Source organism: Gymnoscopelus microlampas (assembly GCF_963454915.1).
Source record: "Gymnoscopelus microlampas genome assembly, chromosome: 19".
In the NCBI taxonomy this organism is placed as follows: Eukaryota; Metazoa; Chordata; class Actinopteri; order Myctophiformes; family Myctophidae; genus Gymnoscopelus; species Gymnoscopelus microlampas.
Window position 1 is genome coordinate 6,533,440 of NC_139956.1, and position 20,826 is coordinate 6,554,265.

The 20,826-nt window shown below is 41.3% G+C and overlaps 1 protein-coding gene across 1 annotated transcript in view; it reads right to left on the reverse strand.

The window, feature by feature from the left end:
* Nucleotides 1-20,166, reverse strand: part of LOC311035279 (neural cell adhesion molecule 2-like) — a 658,788-nt gene extending 638,622 nt beyond the window's left edge. The window contains exon 1 of the mRNA XM_084043386.1: nucleotides 20,034-20,166. Within this exon, the coding sequence (XP_083899512.1) occupies nucleotides 20,034-20,103 (70 nt within the window). The 5' untranslated portion in view covers nucleotides 20,104-20,166. The remainder of the gene's footprint in view (nucleotides 1-20,033) is intronic.
* Nucleotides 20,167-20,826: the final 660 nt, after the last annotated feature.

The window sequence follows — 20,826 nt, forward strand, 5'->3', positions numbered from 1 at the left end:
AATCGCTGGAATAAAAAAAAAAGAAGAAACCATCCCGTCTGTCAATGCATTCTTCCCTCAAAAAAAACCTGGAGGTGCCGAGCCCAAGCTCCAAGAGATTAGCCGTATACACATCTGTCAGCGCCGGCATGAAATCGCTGTCATTCTTTCTCACCTCGCACATTTCCATTTGTCAGTGCATTTCTGTACGTCTCTCCAACCACCCCCCCCCCCCCAACCCCCGAGGTGGTCATATTTCAAGATAGGAATTGTCAGCGCTGGTCGCAATGCATCAGTCCAGACTTCAGCCAAGCAACCCCCACCCTCCCCCTCACCCTCCTCCTCCTTTAACAAACAGTCCATAAAAATGTGGAGTATGATTTCTCACCGTGTTTTCTCAACGGTGCCAGAGAGCCTTCTGCTTTCTGGCCGAAACCGAGAGCCATTATCCTTCCTTCCAGATCCATCAGCAGTAAGGTGTGGACCAAGTACTCAACCCAGTGTTGTTGCTGGATTTTTGTTTGAGAGAAATACGCAACCATGGGGTCTAAGGAAAACAAGCCCAAAAGAATTAAGCGACTGCACTTTAGAAACAAGGCCAAAAAAAAAAAAAAGAAAACGCAACTACTAATATTTACAAGCAACTACAGAAAAACATGCCCAAAGTCGCTTGTAATAAAAAAGACATGGCAACACTGTACTCAACCTACAGTATTTGAGTCAAAGTATAGATACTCCTGGTCAAATATTACTTGTTTTAAAAAAATACTTCAATATTCAAAAGTACATGCTTTTAAAAGTACTTAAGTATACAAAACTACAAATTACAAAGTATATGTTATTTTTAACATCAATGTTTGCAGTATTGACATTTTTATTTTCCTTGAAACTTTAAAAAAATAAATATAAATAATATTGCAAATAGCAGATCTACAACTCCTTGTGAGCTTGAAGATCAGCAATTTTCATTAAATTTGGAAATAGGGCTTACAGTAAGTGGTTAATTCAATAATGTATGCGTGCCCTTCCTAGAAATATAGTCAAAAGTACAATATTTGTCTTTGAAATGTGGTGGAGTGAAAGTCATCGCCTCTTAGCCCTTTATTACAGTTTTCCACATCTACTGCAATCTTGTCTGGGCAAGTACAAGTACTTATCCATCTAATTTATACAAATGACTCATAACTCAAAAGAAATGTGTAAGAATAGGCTACCTCTTCTTAATTGGCTCCATCTGCTCCTCAGTTTAACAAACTAAATGATGTGTCTATCTATGACATTAACACAGTCCAGTGCGGTTCTTTCCCCTATGAAGGCATTTACCTTTCAAATATGCTTCCTACAGCTTACAAAGTATATCGTGTGACCAATTCACAAATTCATGCACATAATACTATACTAGGCAATCCGATAAGCTCCATCCTCCCCCTCAGCCGTAGAACTCATAACCAGTTCTCCATTAAACACAGAGGTTCTTTACTCTGGAATAGACACACATACTCAGGGGTGCACGTAACTGGTGCGCAAGTGCGCATGCGTCGTCAAAATGCAATGCTGCGCGGCACATCAGACGAAGCAAGGCGCTCTCGTGTACCAACAGCTGGTACCGCGGGGACAGGAATTTACTTCCTGAAGCCACACTCACACATTCACGCTGATGCACGCGTCCGCCCCATACACACCCATGGGCGGAGGCATGCTGCACGTGAGTGTGAGTGTGGCCTCGAATCCTGACACAGCAAGCTGCTGGCTGTCTTACATGCACTCGTCACCGATGATGAACAACGCATCGTGATGTGGTGCAAAATATGCCGTGAACGTCCCGATCTGGCGGATAAAAGCAGCGCCTTTTATACAGGAACAAAGAATTTCAGTAACCCGGGTTTTGATAAGCATGAGAAAAGCAAAGAGCACGTCAACATATAGTGCAAACTATTGATAACAGGAGCAGCCAGGATCGGAGTCGCCCTCTTGACGAGGCTTGGAGTTAATGCCGGGAGTGCTAATCGTTCACGAGAAGTGCCATGCTATGAGCTTGTATATCTGCTATTTTTGAAAAATCTTTAAAAAAAAATGTTTTGATTTTTTTCAAAAAACTGTTAGGATTTAGATTTTTTTTACGAATCGCCTCATGTCTTAACTTATCGCTTTTCGCACGTCTTTCTGTGTCTTTTTTAAATAAATACATAAAAATAACTGTTTCAATCAGTTACTGTCCACCACTGTATCAGTCGATTTATCAGTTAAACTTCTCTTCTTAAAACAACTTGAACCCTATAGGGACCGTATTCTGGTTCATGTCATCATAATAGGCAAAAACTATGGCCAAAACTGGCCAAATTAACACTCGCCAAAACACATGGTGAGCTTGTAGATCTGCTATTTCTTTGGGGCCAAAGACACCGATACTCGACAGGTTAGTTGAGCAGATGGTAACGCTTCTACTTAAAAAAAAGGTAAGATTCCAGGCAGGGCTGAGCTCAGTGGTAGCCATTCATTAATGTGCCATGGAGGTCTGATTCAGGGTTTCGTTCCAACGCTGCACCGTCTGATTTCAGTCATTAGTGCAGATCTATGTGGTTTGAAGGTGAGCTAATTAATGAAATCACCTGGTGCGGTGTCAGGGCTGCATGATTAAACAGAGCACTTTTTACACAGAAGCTATTTTAACCCATTAAAGACCTGAGTCAGATTCTACAAATGTCTTCTAAAACAGTTTTCTGAAAAAACTATGCCGCTATATGAGTGGTACTCAAACTTTTTCATGTCAAGGAAACCCCAAAATGATATGTATTTTGCCACGGACCCCCATCTCAAAATATGTCCCCCCAGAAGCAAAGACTTGAGTTTATAATGTTCACTTAAAAAATGTACATATTCAAAGATTTGCACACATTTTCACGATTTTTTGTGGCTCACAGACGCTCACAAAATGGCTCACGGATGCTTTCCCGGTTTCAATGGGCTAATGTGCAATAGTACGCGTATAACACAGGTGTTTCCAGTGATACTAATTAAAGCTGTATTACGTACGCAGTTTTCTTTCAGTGAATGAAGTGTTATTTTGTCCAATCTGTATGGTGGAGTATGTTAATACAATATAGACAAACGTTTGATGTCAAGTCAATGAGAGCCGTATGGACAAGCGCATAAATAAACAACGTTTTTGAATGATTGCGACCTTTATCAAAATGATAAAAGGCCGGCAAATCCCCCCCCCTCCCCCCCAGCACATCGAACCCTGGATATAGGCCTATATTCAACACCTCTCTCCCGTTTCTTTTCCTTATGATTTACTTATTTTCCAATGTTCTCCTCTACATCAGTGCCGTGTATTAGGTCTATTGTGTATTTGAACTGTTTAGTTGTTATTAAGCCATTGAGACCTGAAGCCGATTCTACATGTCTCCTAAATTTCAACAGTATTCTGAAAAACGTATGTTTCTATATCAGTGGTGCTCAATCTTTTTCATGTTAAGGACCCCCAAAATGATATGTATTTGGCCGCGGAACCCCATCAAAATATCTTGTTCCAGGGACCCCCAGAAGCAAAGATTTGAGTTAAAAATGTTCGCTTTAAAAATATATATATTCAAAGATTTGCACACATTTTCACGATTTTTCAAAAATAGCAGATCTACAAGCTCGTAGCGCGGCACTCGGTGCCGCGCTATGAGCTTGTAGATCTGCTATTTTTGAATAGCCCAAAGTGTAAAATAATGCTTTTTAGCTCAAATCTAAAAATGGCACAGTTCCAGGTCTTAATGGGTTAATCATGTCACATTAAGCACCTTGGTTCTCTGTGTGTAATCACCTGATCTCAAGAGGGTCGTAAACATAATATGTGTTGCCTTCGGGCGAAAACCTTGTATGTACAAAGCTGTTACTTTTCTGGAAGTGGATATAAATAAACTGTGTTCAAATGGATCCCATGTAGTTAGTACTTAGTCACAAGCTTATTAGTCACAAGCTCAATGTGACGCATGGTGATGCAACGTGAGCATGAAGATCTGCTATTTTTGTTGCTTTTGTGTAATACTGTAGTATGTTGAATTAGGACATTAAAGGAGGAGTTCACCCAAAAAAATGACTTATTTTCTATCAATTACACACTCCATGAAGCCTTGATTTCATGGATTTATTTTTGTTTTTGTGGCATTCCGAAGACAATAATTTGATGACCGTGTGTATTTCCAGTAGGAGACACAAATAATCTACTTTGTGTCTCCTACCGGATACATTAGCCGGTAGGAGACGGGAATCAAATTATTAGCTTAGGAATGCGACAAAAACAAAAAATAATCCATGGATTCAAGGCTTCATAGGGTGTGCAATTGATAGAAAATAAGTCATTTTTTGGGTGAACTCCTCCTTTAATGTACGTACGTAGAAAAATAAATCACACCCTGTGTGAAGAGAGTGGTGCCTTTGATGAGCCCCGTATCGATGTTGTCATCAATGTTTGTTTATTGGACATACATACACCCGGACACACAGACAAAGTCAGATATAGGAGTGGTTGGCACCACTCAAAAACATAAAAAGTTGAAATACGGAGATACGATATGTTCTACATGGGTGCATCATCCTGTGCACCAGTTAGCTTTATCTTCAAGAAGGCATGAAAGCCGATGCCTTCTTTGTCCTCCTCTACTTTGGGAGCTATAGTTCGCAGTGTGACTATACATATTATTTCCCTGGAAACCATCAGCAAGCCTATAGCGGGGGGGGGTGAACAAAGTAGCTTCAAGTAGCACATTATATGCCTAGAATTTAACCCTTTAAGACCTGGAACGTATTTGTGTGATTTTAGTTTTCTTTGGCTATTCAAAAATAGCAGATATACAAGCTCATAGCGCGGCACAGAGTGCCGCGCTATGAGCTTGTAGATCTTTTTTTTTTTAAATCATGAAAAAATATTTGAATATATATTTTTTTTTTAAGCAAACATTTGTAACTCAAATCTTTGCTTCTGGGGGATTCTACAAATGTCTTCTAAATCCTGACAAAAATCCTAAGAAAAAACTTACGTTGCTATGATATCAGTGGTTTTCAAACCTTTTCATGTCAAGGACCCCAAAATGATATATTTGCGGACCCCCCATCTCAAAACATGTTGTTCAAGGGACCCCCCAGAAGCAAAGATTTGAGTAAAACATTTTCGCTTTAAATAATATATCAAAGATTTTCACAAAAAAAACATGATTTTTTTTCAAAAATAGCAGATCTACAAGCTCGTAGGGCTGGTATATCAGCTATTTTTGAATAGCCAAAGAAATCTTTAAAATGACACAGAAGCGTTCCCGGTCTCAATGGGTTATACCCCGCTGTGGGAGAAGAGAAGTGATGGCACAAAGACAGAGTTTTAGGTCCTAAAAATGCATTCAGGTGGAAATGAATGGGATTCTGCGGGCGTTGGGGTTTATATTCACACAAATTGAGTCTCACACTCGACGGCGTGGCGCCGTGGCAGAATGAATAAGGCGTAATTGAATCCTGTCGAGACACAATTGAATCAGGTCAAAGCGATGTGATTGGAGCAGGCAGCTGCTCCGTGATTCGCAGGGCGGTTCGGTTTCCCCACGGTTCTTCTGGTCTGTTTACGGGACGTCTGCGAATGCTCGTCAGCGAAGGGCCCACGCCACGGGACCGTCGGTGTCTGTCTCACCAGTCTGAACCGCTTAACCCATTGAGACCTGAAGCCGATTCTACATGTCTCCTAAATCTCAACAGTTTTCTGAAAAACGTATGTTTCTATATCAGTGGTGCTCAATCTTTTTCATGCCAAGAACCCCCGAAATAATATGTATTTTGCCGCGGACCCCCATCAAAATATCTTGTTCCAGGGACCCCCCAGAAGCAAAGATTTGAGTTAAAAATGTCCGCTTTAAAAATATATATATTCAAAGATTTGCACACATTTTCACGATTTTTCAAAAATAGCAGATCTACAAGCTCGTAGCGCGGCACTCGGTGCCGCGCTACGAGCTTGTATATCTGCTATTTTTGAATAGCCCAAAGTGTAAAACAATGCTTTTTAGCTCAAATCTAAAAATGACACAGTTCCAGGTCTTAATGGGTTAAACCCTATATGTTGACCGGAGTCACTCAGGGGGAAAAAACAAAACAAGTGCCAAAATGTCTACGGCAGAGCTAAGACAGAAAGGAAAAACCTGTATTGGGCAGGGCAGATTTTAAAGGGATAGTTCATCCCCAAAGTGACTTTTTTTTCTATCGATTAGTCACCCGATGGAGGCTTGAATTCCTGGATATTTTGGGTTTTTTGTCGCATTTCTAAGGCAATAATTTGATGACCGGCGGCGGTTCCGGTATAGGAGACAAAAAGAGTTCTCCTTTGTTTCTACTACCAAAACCGCTCCATCACGCAGGTTGTTTTTCTTTTCATTGCAGTTGAAAAAGTCTCAGAACACAGAGAGAGAAAAAAAAACTGACATGGCTCACTGGAGTGGATTTTTCAGTTAAAACATTTTAATACACGTTTGAAGGACTTTGATAAAGACATTAATGTTTTTTTTTTAAACCAGCATGTCATGAAACCTTTAAAGTTATAATATGGCGATGGTTTCAGCGCCGACAGCAACGATATACAAAATACATTTTAACCCATTAAGACCGGGAACGCATCTGTGTGTCATTTTAAGATTTCTTTGGGCTATTCAAAAATAGCAGATATACAAGCTCATAGCGCGGCACCGAGTGCCGCGCTATGAGCTTGTATATCTGCTATTTTTTGAAAAATCATGCACATTTGTGCAAATCTTTGAAAATATATATTCTTTAAAGGAAACATTTTTAACTCAAATCTTTGCTTCTGGGAGGTCCCTGAAACAACTTACTTTGAGATGGGGGTCCACGGCCAAATACATATCATTTTGGGGGTCCTTGACATGAAAAAGTTTGAGAACCACTGATTATAGCGGCATACGTTTTTTTTTTTCTCCAAAAAAAACTGTTAGGATTTAGAAGACATTTGAAGAACCCCCCAGAAGCAAAGATTTGAGTTACAAATGTTCGCTTTAAAAAAAAGATTTGCACACATTTTCAACGATTTGTCTAAAATAGCAGATATCCAAGCTCATACCGCAGCACTCGGCGCCGCGCTATGAGCTGGTAGATCTGCCATTTTTTTGAATAGCCAAAGAAATCTAAAAATATGACACAGATGCGTTCCCGGTCTTAATGGGTTAAGGAGAGGAGAGAGACCTCCTGCCCCGTTCACGTAGGAGGAGAGGACGGTGGGTTGTGCCGTGTTCCTCCAGCACTCCATTAACCAGCCACCATAATAATGACTCGCTACACAAAGCAAAAATAAACACCAGCTGACTGAGAGCTTTATGCTGGGGGCCCTGCAGAGCGATGGCACTTTAACACATTTCATCCGGGAACAGCATCTCTGTCATTTTTAGATGTCTTTGGCTATTCAAAAATAGCAGATATACAAGCTCATAGCACGGCACTCGGTGCCGTGCTATGAGCTTGTATATCTGCTATTTTTGAGCGTATATGAGCTTGCAGATCTGCTGTTTTTGAAAAAAAATGGTGAAAATGTGTGCAAATGTATTTTTTTCAAGCGAACATTTGTAAAAATATGTTTGCTTAACCTCCAGAAGCAAAGATTTGAGATAAAAATGTTCTTTCAAAACAATATATGTAGTCAAATATTTGCACAAAATGTTCAAGATTTTTGATCTACAAGCGCTACGAGCTTGTAGATCTGCTCTTTTTGAATAGCCAAAGTATAAAATAGCGGTTATCGCTCAAATCTAAACATGACACAGATGCGTTCCAGGATTGAAAGGGTTAACAAAACACAGTGTTTATCTCTCTGCTTTCGTAGCAAAGACCTGAGAATTCAGAGATAACAGCCGCTACCATTACAGTGTTCAAAGATGAAACGCAGAGATGTAAGTTTTCGATGTTAACGTTCATGCTGTGAGGGATTTGTTCGCAAATGTTTTTATTTTAAAACATCCTTTGTTCCCTTTTTTTTTTACGTGGGAAAACACTATATGAGCAACTGACAGGTAATGTCGAGATTTCACCTGGATGTTGGTTGTTGAGCACAGGCACTCAACTCAACTCAAGCTCGCAACGCATTGCGAGCTTGTAGATCAGCATTTTTGTCTCATTTATGAAACACGTAAAACGTTTAAAATATCGAGTTTCTGCCCGACAGCAACGCTATATTTCAAACAACACGACTAAACAAGATTCTGTTCTCCGTTCTGAACTTAATGGAATCTAATCCTGAATCTGAATGTCAAATCAATATCTCAACATTGCAGGAAGAGTTAGAATAGTGGGAGAATAGAAAGGAAAAGGAACACAGAAAAAGTTCAAATGACAGTTTGTTCAATTTGTACAAATCAAAAGTACAAAGTCCAATATGCATACATATATGATTAAACAAAAATAGCAATGTGTAGGTGGCAAACTACGCAAGGCAGAAATGTTTCTTCTTGTGCAGGTGAAACATATTATGTATACTCCAGCGTGTAAAAATAGCCGAATAGATGATCACATTTTTCCGCACGCATGGTTAAAGTGACATGATTAAAGAAATGAAAAACAGAACATCGGGCACGAAATCACTTCAAATTGCAGTAAGTATAATATCACGGGAGAATCAAAGTCTAGAGGTAATCGTGTTAAAGAGCTAAATAGTCTAATAATGATATGCTATCCACGGTGAAGACTTTAAGGAGGGCCACAAGTGGAGCCTGCAGTACCACCACGGGCCAAGAAACCATCACGCCAGAATGAAATGTTTGGATCGGGGGGGGGGGGGGGGGGGTCTGGTGCAACGCTCAGGTCCTGGTGACCTGGTGAGACGGAGGAGGGGCCCGGCCAGGAACCCCACCCACAGAGCCTAGTCCCTCCACGTGCCAGAGCCTCTCCTCTCCCCCAGTCCTGGCAGAGTAGCTCCGGAGAAGCGGATTGAGGGGCCCTGTCTTGCCCTAAGAGGACTGACCGTGGGTATAGCTATTGGGACGTAAGTCGGGGCTTGATCAACCCCGGCTGGGTCACCTGGGCGAGGGTGTATGTTGTTGCGAGACCCGAAACACCCGCTGACCCCAAGCTACAACACTGATGATACGTCCCAGGTGCATCCACGTGATGCTTTTTCGTTATAGCCTTAGCGGGGGCAGTGCTGGAAGAAGTAAAAAGAATGATTTTTTTTACTGAAGTACCAATACCAGAATACTAAAATACTCTGTTACAAGAAAAATAACTGCTGTATTAAAAGTAAAACCTGATTAAAAGAACAACAAAATAGTTAGACTAAACAATTTTCAGATGACTAAAATAGGACTGAAACTAAATGATGTGTTGAGACTAAATCAGAGTTTGCTGTCAAAATTAACACCTCATTCTAGCCAGCTGCTGCAGTTGTCTCATTATAACAGAACTGTTGGTCTGACTAAAGCTCAAGTTCAACCGAGCTTGCAGAGCCCAAACGAACATCTATAGGCGCGGCCTTGTCTGGCAAAATAAAAATCTAATTGAGGTCCCAACACTCTGAACTTCAAAGGATCGAGTTCTAAAAGGACATCAAAATCATGCAGGAGGAAATAAATAGCATATCCATAACACAGAGATTGCCCTTTGTACAATCCACCAGGCCTGCTGACTCCAGCCATTTCTTAAATTGATTTCTCGTACATGGCTGCCTCCGGGGGACCATTCCATTTTCATATACACACACTGGCAATGTGTGTTCCCCTTCCTGCTCTATTAAACCATTCAAACCGGCAAAGCATCTGTGTCATTCATTTTAAAACACCATTATTTATACTTTGGCTATTAAAAAAAAAATAGCAGATCTACAAGGCTCATAGCGCGTCACTTCGTGCCGCGCTATGAGCTTGTAGATCTGCTATTTTTTTCCTTCTAAATCTACAAAGTCACTATAGCTACTGGTTTTCAACTACTGCACGAAAGCAGCAAGATTATTATAGTTTCGCATTTTTTTCATTAGCCATCGTTTGTATTTAGTTTTGTTTTAATACATTTTAGATTCAAAAGAATCTTGAAAATGTGTGCAAATATTTGCATAATATTATTCTTTTTTAAATGAAAGCGAACATTTTAACTCATATCTTTGCTTCTCGAGGTCCCTGGAACGAAATATTTTTGTGATGAGGGGGTCCACAGCCAAAATACATAGAATTTTTGGTTGGTCCTTGACATGAAAAAGTTTGAGAACCACTAGCAACGTTAAGTTTTTCAGGAAACCCTTAAGACATTTTGTAGAATCGGCCCTCATCAGGTCTTAATGAGTTAATCAAGTAACGCAATCAATTTCACCTCGCATGACCAGGACGTGGGCCATTTCTCACCGCCAACACTAGCGCTTAGCATTGTCTTTACGTAACATTAAAAGAGTTTGTGAGCGTCGTCTAGGTCTCTAGGACAGTGGTTCTCAAACTTTTTCATGTCAAGGACCCCCAAAATTGACACTCATTAGCCCGCAGACCCCCATTTGAAAAGATATGCCAGGGACCCCCCATAAGAGAAGATTTTTTACGGCTCAAGCAGTGATTCTCAACCATTTTGATTTCAATGACCCCCAGGTTTGACATACGTTAGGCTACGGACCCCCATTTAATGGCATTTCTATCTCTGGGACTCCAATTTATATTGTATAATCGATGTTAATTGAACTCTGAGAAAAATCAATGTTAATTTAACTCTGAGAGTGTACAAATGGAACCAAATGGACCCATAAGGGTTCATTTGGTTCCTAACTATCCATCACTTAGCTGGGGACCCCCTGGAACTCCCTCAAGGACCCCTGGGGGCCCCCGGACCCCACTTTGTGAACCAATGGCCAAAAGAACCGCATTCTGGCACCGTTCCAAGTACTGGTCTGGAGTTGTTATAGGTGGGAGGTGAGAAATGATAGTATATGCACTGTTAGCATGGAACCTTTATGGAGGCTGATTAAAGAAAACCCTGAATATCCCCCCGCTGGGCTACAATTACAATTTAAGGCATTTTTTTAGCAGATGCTCTTTATCCAGAGCGATCACACAGTAAGCAGAGTTAAGTAATGAATGCTATATAGTCGACAAACAAGGTAAAATGGTCACATAAGTTGTGCAAAGAGAGCAATGTAGTGCTTAAAAAAAACTAGGATATACAAGGGTAAACATTGGTGGAATCTAGCATCTGTCAAAACAACGTGCGATCAACCTGACATTCTGAACCTTTGTAGCCGAGAAAGATCTAGCATCTATTGGCAGCATCTAAGAGGACCGTAGGCCGTAAGAAATTGCATATTTAGTACGTATCTATCTATCTCAGGCGTTGACACTAAGGGTTGCCCACCTGCCCCTGGCAGGTAAATAAAACTTTCGGGTACGTGGCGTTTGCTCTCGGGTTGCCCGACCGGACAAGTGCGTGTTTGAGAGGGGACGCAACCGTCTATAAACACAACACGAGATATCTGTCTAAACACCTGAACGTGGCTAGAGTGCTCTGTCTTCTGGTCTGTGGAATGTAAAATAAGAGCACTGTTGATCTATAATGTGCTGTTTTCACTGTTACTACACTTAAAAATATAAAATAACAAGTGTGAACCCGTAGTCACATTCATAGCTATGTATATAGGTGTTTGGCATACAAATTGAGGTATGACATTTTTTATCGCACAGCCCCATAAAGTTTTTTAAAAAAGTGGTAAATTGAACGATAATTGAAATGTTACCTTTCATAATGGACAATTTACTTTTCCGGCAAGTGGGCATGACCTTTGGGCAAGTAGAACATGACCTGTACTTGCCCGATGGCAAGTGCCTTTTAGACCTTAGTGTCAACCAGTGTATCTATCTATCTATCTATCTATTCGCCATAATCATTTTCATGTTGAAAAATTATCATATATGCCAATTCCAAAAACAGTGGAAAAAGCAGAGCTACAATATCTGCCCTGTGCAGCCTTTTGTTTACGGAGCCTAAAAGCCAAACAGAAATTAACATGTTTATTCATAATGTTCAAGGACAGAAACGCCAGGCCAAATACATTATTCATTTTGGGGGTCCTTGACAAGAAAAGGGTTTTTTATTGACGTTGCTTGGAAAGTTAAAGGGGTAGTTCACCCAAATAACTACTTTTTTTCTATCGATTAGTCACCCCATGGAGACTTGAACTCGGATATTGTTTTGTTTTTGTCGCATTCCTAACACAAAGGAGACTCTTTGTATCTCCTACCGGAACCGCTGCCTACCGGCCCGCTGGTCATCAAATTATTGTCTTAGGAATGTGACAAAAACTAAAAAAAATATCCATGAATTCAAGTCTCCATGGAGTGACTAATCAGTAAAACAAATGTCATTTTGGGGGTGAACTATCCCTTTAAAGCTCTATAGGAAGAGCTAATTAGCACATATTTTAACACCAACATTTCACATACAGCACCTTTAACCCATTTAGACTGGGAACGCATCTGTGTCATTATAAGCTTTCTTTGGCTACTCAAAAATAGCAGATCTACAAGCTCATAGCGCGGCACCGAGTGCCGCGCTATGAGCTTGTATATCTGCTATTTTTGAGAAATTGGCCTTTGTGCAATTCTTTGAATATATATATATTTTTAAAGTGGACATTTGTAACTCAAATCTTTGCTTCTGGGGCATTCTACAAATGTCTTCTAAATCCTAACTTATGTTGCTATAATATCAGTAGTTCTAAAACCTTTTTCATGTCAAGGACCCCCTAAACTATATGTATTTGGCCGCGGACCCCCATCTCAAAATATGTTGTTCCAGGGACCCCCAGAAGCAAAAATTTGAGTTGAAAAAATGTTCGCTATAAAAAAAAAATATATATATATATATATATATATATATATATATATATATATATATATATATATATATATATATATATATATATTCAAAGATTTGCAAAGGTTTCCACGATTGAAAAAAAAATAGCAAATCTACAAGCTCGTAGCGCGGCACTCGATGCCGCACTACGAGCTTGTAGATCTGCTCATTTTTTTAATATGCAAAGTATAAAATAATGGTTATAAAAGTGGTTAAAATCTAGATAAAGTGGAAAAGTGCGTTCCTGGTCTTAATGGGTTAATTATGCACCTGTGGTGTTGCTTGTGTGAACGTGAACACGTTCAGAGGTGGAAGAAGTACTCTGTTACGAGTAAAACGTACAAAAGTGTTGGCAGGAAAATATACTTTAACCCATTAAGACCTGAGGCGATTCTTAAAAATCAAGATTTTTCAAAAATAGCAGATCTACAAGCTCATAGCGCGGCACTCGGTGCCGCGCTATGAGCGTGTATATCTGCTATTTTTGAATAGCCAAAGAAATCTAAAGTGACACAGATGTGTTGCAGGTCTTAATGGGTTAAAAGTTCCAAAAGTAAAAGCACTCAAAAGTTTTCACAAATGTTACACTTATCTTTTGGAAAAAAAGCAGATCTACAAGCTCACAACGCGTCGCATCACAGTGAGCTTGTAGATCTGCTATTTTCAAATAGCTGAAGTATAAAGTAGGGCTGAAGACATTCAATGTATTTTTTTGTGATAATAATAATCTAAATCTACAAAGTCACTATAGCAACTACTGGTTTTCAACTATACAGCATGAAAGCAGCAGGATTATTATTATGGTTTTGCATGTTATCATTAGTCATCATTTTTATTTAGTTTTAGCCATGGGCAAGATTCAAAATAGTCGGGAAACGAAAAAAATATGTTTTTCTTTTTTTTGGTAACGCCTTGGGGTCGTCTCAGACAGGGAGCGGCTGGCGCGCCTGGCGATTATTTGGGACGCGCAGAGCAGCGTTGATTTCGTCGACTAAAACTATGACGAAAAATGTTCGTCGACTACCTTTTTTCACTGACCCAAACTAAATAAAAACGAAGCTACGATGACTAAAACTATGACTAAATATACTGAGAATTTGATCAACAAATAAAAATCACACCCAGTGTGAAGTGGGCGGTGTGGTCACAGTGGTCATCACAGTGATGGAAGTGATTCACTTAAAAAAAAACATAAGTGTTTTTTAGCGGTGCCAACCGCTCTAAGCTTGACTTTGTCCGTATGTCCGTCCGTCCGTCCGTCCGTCCGTCCGTCCGGATGAGCACGGCAAAGAAGCAAACAGCTATAACTTCAGTTTGCTGCATGCCACCAAGTCCAAATTTGGTATGTGGACTTAGACCACCAATAGGCACGAGCATGAATTGATGAAGTTATCAAAGAGGGGTCCAGGGACCCCCAGCGCCCGTATGAGTACGGGATGAGCACGGGATTTTAAACAGCTATAACTCCAGTTTGCAGAATGCCACCAAGTCCACATTTGGTATGTGGACTTAGACCACCAATAGGGACCAGCATGAATTGCTGAAGCCCCGCCCCCTCTGTCTTCCCATTGGCTGGCCTTCAAACAGCCATAACTGAAGTTCGCAGCATGCTATGGAGTACAAATTTTGTACATGGACTAAAGGCAGCAATAGGGACTAACTGTCATTACTTAAGCCCCGCCCCCTCTGTCTGCCCATTGGCTGGGCTTTAAACAGCCATCATTCCAGTTTGCAGCATGCTACCAAGTACAAATTTGGTAAGTGGACTCAGACCACCAATAGGGACGAACTGAAATGAGTTAAGGCCCGCCCCAAAGGCACCGCTTCCTTCACACAGGGTGTGATTTTTTTTAAGTGCATAGTCCTATTTATAGGGCTATGCACACGTGTCATGTGTTTCTAGCCAATCACAGTCCTGAATAGAGTCATGGTGGCCAATCACGGTGCAGGGTTAGGGGGGTACAATGGTGGCCAATCACAGCGCAGGGTTGGGGGGGGGGGTGCAATTGGGTCGATGTCCAAACATCACATATAGGCGGTTGCACCGCCCAAAAACTAGACTAGTGGAGAGGAGATCCAGTAGAACTAAAAGACAAGTAATTTTTTGTTTGGTTGCACTCCAGTGTTGTGCTCTGAAAATAGCAGATCTACAAGCTCACAACGTGTCGCGCTGCTAGATCGGCTATTTTCTTTTCATTTAACTCAAATGTTGTTTTTTTCCCCAAATTCAATTCTAGTTGGAGTTGTTTTGTTAGTTTGAGTTAACTGTAACAACCTTGGTAAGCAGACCACGAATCCACACTTAAAACCAAAGCAGTGTGCGGGGAGACGCTCCGAGCACGAGGGACATTACATCTTTTACTTCCAGAGAAATATCTTAATTGTGCCATTTGAGACCTTTCTCAGAGTGTTTTGCTGGTGAACCACGACAAAGCAATATCATTCATTTAGCTCGAGCATCTGGAAATAGCCAAACAACACGAAGGCTTCAGGGATGCAAAATGTAAAGTACCTTCAGAGTCGACCGAGTCCAACGGGATTGCATAGAAGAAAGAAAGTACACACACACAGGGAGCATGAACAGATGATATCTGCAAAGATCTGCTGTTTCTACACAAAAAAAAACTTGTGTCTCGGGGGCAACCCGCTCTATGCAGCTGGAAACTTTACATCTCATAATAAAACAGGAGAATGGGGAAGGTTTCTGTGTTAGTTTGCATCCCATTGTAGTATGTGTGTGTCTTAAAGTCAGGGGTCTTCAAGGTTTTTTCAGGCCAAGGACCCGTTAGATATATGAGAGAGAGAGAGAGAGAGAGAGAGAGAAAGAGAGAGAAAGAGAGAGAAAGAGAGAGAAAGAGAACGAGAGAAAGAGAGAAAGAGAGAGCATGGACCCCTCCTCACAACATATTGTATAAAAGTGCTGCAGATTCTGACAGATGGCTTCATATATTTGTTTGATAGCACTATGTTGTGTTTTTGGCTAGTTTGTCTATGCACGATCTTTAGGTCGACACATTTTCCCTCTACACCAAATCTATTCGCCAGAAATAGAATTTCCCGCAGACTAGGGATGCAAGGGTTCAAGTGATGATTAATGTAAAAAAGAAAATGTGCCCCCCCCCCCCCCCCCCGTAGTAACTCTGAGGACTCCCTAGGGGTCCTGGACCACCTGTTGAAGACCCATGCCATAAGTAATAATAGTTTGATTTTGCATTCACTTTTTCTATCTTCAAAAGTGAACAGATACACTAGTTTAACTATAACCACTTCAGTCCTTTATAATGCGGTGCTTCATTATACAACAAGAAACGTAGCCGTTCTATACAAGCTCGATGGATTGTGAGCTTGTAGATCTGATATGTTTGCTATTTAACCACTTAAACCCTATCCACTTTAATTATAGTTGGTCCCCTCCAGTCCATTGTTTCCCTCTACACCAAACACCTTTGTCAAAAATAGCTGCTCACCAAGCTCAACAATGATTGGTCAGCCTTTCAGCCAATGCACAACAAACCATTTGCTGAACTCAACTGTTGGATCAAGTATCTGTTTGGTATGTTACCATGGAAACCATCACAGTGGGTAGAGATTTCATTGATCATGTTCAGACACACTTTCTCCCACGTCGGGCTCGGGGCCCACCAGGGGTCCAAAGCATAACTACATGATATTACAAACACGACTCACAGAGACTTAAGATCGCATTATGCACTGATAGTGTCCATTGTTACCATAAAGACTCTAATAGTACGGTCCATGGTTACCATAAAGACTCTAATAGATAGATGTGGTCCATGGTTACCATAAAGACTCTAATAGATAGATGTGGTCCATGGTTACCATAAAGACTCTAATAGTACGGTCCATGGTTACCATAAATACTCTAATAGATGTGGTCCATGGTTACCATAAAGACTCTTAATAGTACGGTCCATGGTTACCATAAAGACTCTAATAGTACGGTCCATGGTTACCATAAAGACTCTAATAGATAGATGTGGTCCATGGTTACCATAAAGACTTTAATAGATAGATGTGGTCCATGGTTACCATAAAGACTCTAATAGTACGGTCCATGGTTACCATAAATACTCTAATAGATGTGGTCCATGGTTACCATAAAGACTCTTAATAGTACGGTCCATGGTTACCATAAAGACTCTAATAGTACGGTCCATTGGTACCATAAAGACTCTAATAGATAGATGTGGTCCATGGTTACCATAAAGACTCTAATAGTACGGTCCATGGTTACCATAAAGACTCTAATAGATGTGGTCCATGGTTACCATAAATACTCTAATAGATGTGGTCAAAAAAAATTAAAACAACTAACTAATTTAAAAAGTGGGGGGACCAAATGTCCCCTGTCTCCCCTATTCCGGCCACCACTGTGCTAATCATCTGGGGACCCCCTGATATAATGTGGGGGGGGACCCCCCGGTTTGTGAAACCACAGGTGTATAGTAACTCATTCTATACTGATAAGGCTGTGTTATGTGTGTACACACTCAGTGCAGTCTCTCTACAGGCATCAGGCTGCAACAAGCGGGGCCGTTAACGACTTGTTGGCTCCGGCCTGTGACAGCCGCTCTGCCGGCGCTCTGCTCCCACCTGCCGACGCGTGCCTGGAATAATGTGATGCTGAACGAGGGAACCATCATGGGATGGGGGGAGGAGGAGGAGGAGGAGAAAAAATCGGACGTTCTGCTTCATTGACCGTGAGAGGATGCACCGTGGGGAGCTGTGGATTTCACAGCGTGTGGGCTATGGTGTGCGCGCGAGGTGACAGGCTAAATGCTCCTCAATCATGAGTCTTAAAAGTACTCACATTTTTTTTTTTACTTGAGTAAATGTGTCAACACTGCGATGTAGAAATACTCTGTTTACAAGTGAAAGTCCGGTAATCAAAATTCACTTGAGTAAAAGTGCAAAAGTATTACCACAAGTAAAAGTACTCATTGTGCAGAATATCCCATTTCACAAGTTCAAAATGGATAGAAAATCTTTTGAAAATAGCCGATCTACAAGCTCACAATGTGTCGCGATGCGACACATTGTGAGCTTGTAGATCTGCTATTTGCAAATGGCCAAAATACATATATACGGTTGAGGTGGTTAGTGTGTTTTGTAATAATAATGAAAATCTTCAAAGTAACCAATGACTAAGCTATCAAACAATTGTAGTGGAGTTCAAGTACAATATTTGCATCTGAGATGGATAGAAGTAAAAGTACTGCACATTGGAAATACTCCAGTAAAGCAAAAAACAATACCTCCAAATTGTACAGCTAGAGTACTTATAAATGTACTTAGTTACTTTACAGCACTGGACACATGTGACATGGTGACATGATGTCTCACTCTCCCCTAAGTCCCCTGCTGGCTGCCTTCAGCACAGGGACACAGTAGTAACCCCCCCAAGGGCTTTATGTGTCAGAAAGCATCATTGATTTGGTCAGAATGGTCACATTTGTACCCTGACATCTGGTATAATGTGAAGTGAACCAGAGCTGTAAGCTGGAGACCATTTGACCAGGTCTTGCATGGCTCACCAGGCATTCTGACAGACAAACCTAAAAAATAAGCTCCACCGAAAATAACTGATCTACCAGCTCACAATGCATATGCATCTGCTATAGCATTGTGAGCTTGTAGATCGGCTATATTTTCGTATGGTAATTCGGGTTTAGGTTCAAACTTCTCCCACATATGATCATCATGCCGCACCCATTGTGGCAGCTCAATCAACGCACAGGTGCGCAACACACATGCATGCGCGCGCGCGCGCGCACACACACACACACACACACACACAAACAGCTTATATGCTCTCATAAAGTAGCGAATATTTAAATGTTTGTTTCGATTACTCAATGTGGTTATTTTCTATCAGCAAGATATCATATCGATGATTTTCTTTCATATATATATATATATATATATATATATATATATAATTGTGTTTTAATTTATTTTATAAAACAATAAAAAATAAATGAGAGAGATGCTTAAAACAATTGCCATAAACATGTTTCAGTCTACAACATTAACTGTGGTGGTATTATAATCATTCGTGACAGTTCCCAGTAGGCTGCCACAGTGTTTTGACACCTTCAATTCCCATCACTACAAAAAAGCCAAGTATGAGGAACACACACATATCATCATACATCCATAAATCCATCTATAAGCCTCAGCCTCTATAGAATTAAGCCCCCGATAAGGAATCACATTCAAGCCAACGAAGCTCAGTCAGTGACCGTGCATGTTCATGTCAGATGATGATCATCATCAGTTTTATTAACACCAACAAACAGCTGATCCCATCATATATAGGCTATAATAATCTATAATCCAATCCTTCCCCTTTGCAGAATATAAACCAGCATTTATACAGTCAGATCAGCCCCCCCCCAAACAGGCAAGAATACGTGCTTTAACTACAGAACAACCGGGGGGATAGTTTTATCAATACACCCTCTCTGTCTCTGTGTCTCCTCCAGGCTGCAGGGCTGGCTCTCTCCCCGGCTCTCCCCGCAGCTCTCCCCGGGAGAGCCTGCTGGGAGAGCCGGGGAGAGAGCCTGCCCTGGCTGCAGCCTCGGTGGAACAAACCGCAGCAGCGGATCATCATCCAACTAAACCAGTGGGTTTTCAACCTTTTTCGTGTCAAGGACCCCCAAATTGACACATATTAGCTCAGGGACCCCCATTTGAAAAGACATGCCAGGTGACTCAACCATTTAGGTTTATTGGGGGGTCCCAATCTACACTGTATCATCATCATTAGTGTTCATTTAACTCTGAGAGTGTACACAATGGAACCAAATGGAACGGGTCCATTTGGTTCCATTTTGTACACTCTCAGAGTTACAGACATATTGGGTTCATATGGTTCCATTTGTAGGGTACACTCTCAGAGTTACAGACACATAAGGGACAATTTGGTTCCTAACTATTAATTTGGCTGGGGACCCCCTGGAAGCCCCTCTCAAGGACCACTGGTGGTCCCCGGACCACTGGTTGAAAACCCCTGATTCAACTAAACCAACTTGGATCCATTCCATGCAACTTATGGATCCGATCCGATCCGATCAAACCATCATAAAGCAAGCAGAGGAACGCTAGAACTTCTTCCATAAAGTCACTGATCATCATCATCATGATCATGAACAACCAGCCAGAACCTTCTTCTTTCTTACCTTGAGTGCCGCAGACCAGCATCATCCCCATCAGGATCAGATGCTGCTGGACGAGTTGCTGGAGGATCATCTTTGCAAAAAAGCAAGAAGAAATTGGAACCCGACGCGAAAGGACGTGGATCCGTCTCCCTTGTTTTTCCTTTCCTCTCCTCCTGACTGAGTCCTGCTCTCCTGCTCCTGGCGATTGTGTTTGTTTGTTTGTTTGTTTGGCTTTGAATGAATGTGTTTGTATTGCCTGATGATCTGAAGATTAAAGCGACGAGGCTGAGATATCGCAACAACTGTAGCCTGAACACACCTAAACACTCATACTCTCTCTCTTTCTCTCTCTCTCTCTCTGTCTGTCTTCTACGTTATCCACCAACACCTCGCTGCTCCTCTCGCTGCTGGTGACTGACTGATCAATGCAGCTGGACGAGCTCCTCTCTCTCTCTCTCTCTCTCTCTCTCTCTCCACACACTCCCACCCTCTCTCTCTCTCTCTCTCTCTCTCTCTCTCTCTCTCTCTCTTCCCCCCCTCTCTCTCTCTCTCTCTCTCTCTCTCTCTCTCTCTCTCTCTCTCTCTCTCTCTCTCTCTCTCTCTCTTCCCCCCCTCTCTCTCTCTCTCTCTCTCTCTCTCTCTCTCTCTCTCTCTCTCTCTCTCTCTCTCTCTCTCTCTCTCTCTCTCTCTCTCGCAAAGCTGCAGCGTCCCACTTACAGTATATCCTCCACTACTCACCCGACTTAGTCTCTGAGCAAACAAACAAACAAACAAACAAACAGCAGCTTACAAAGCGATCAAAGGCGTTTATTAG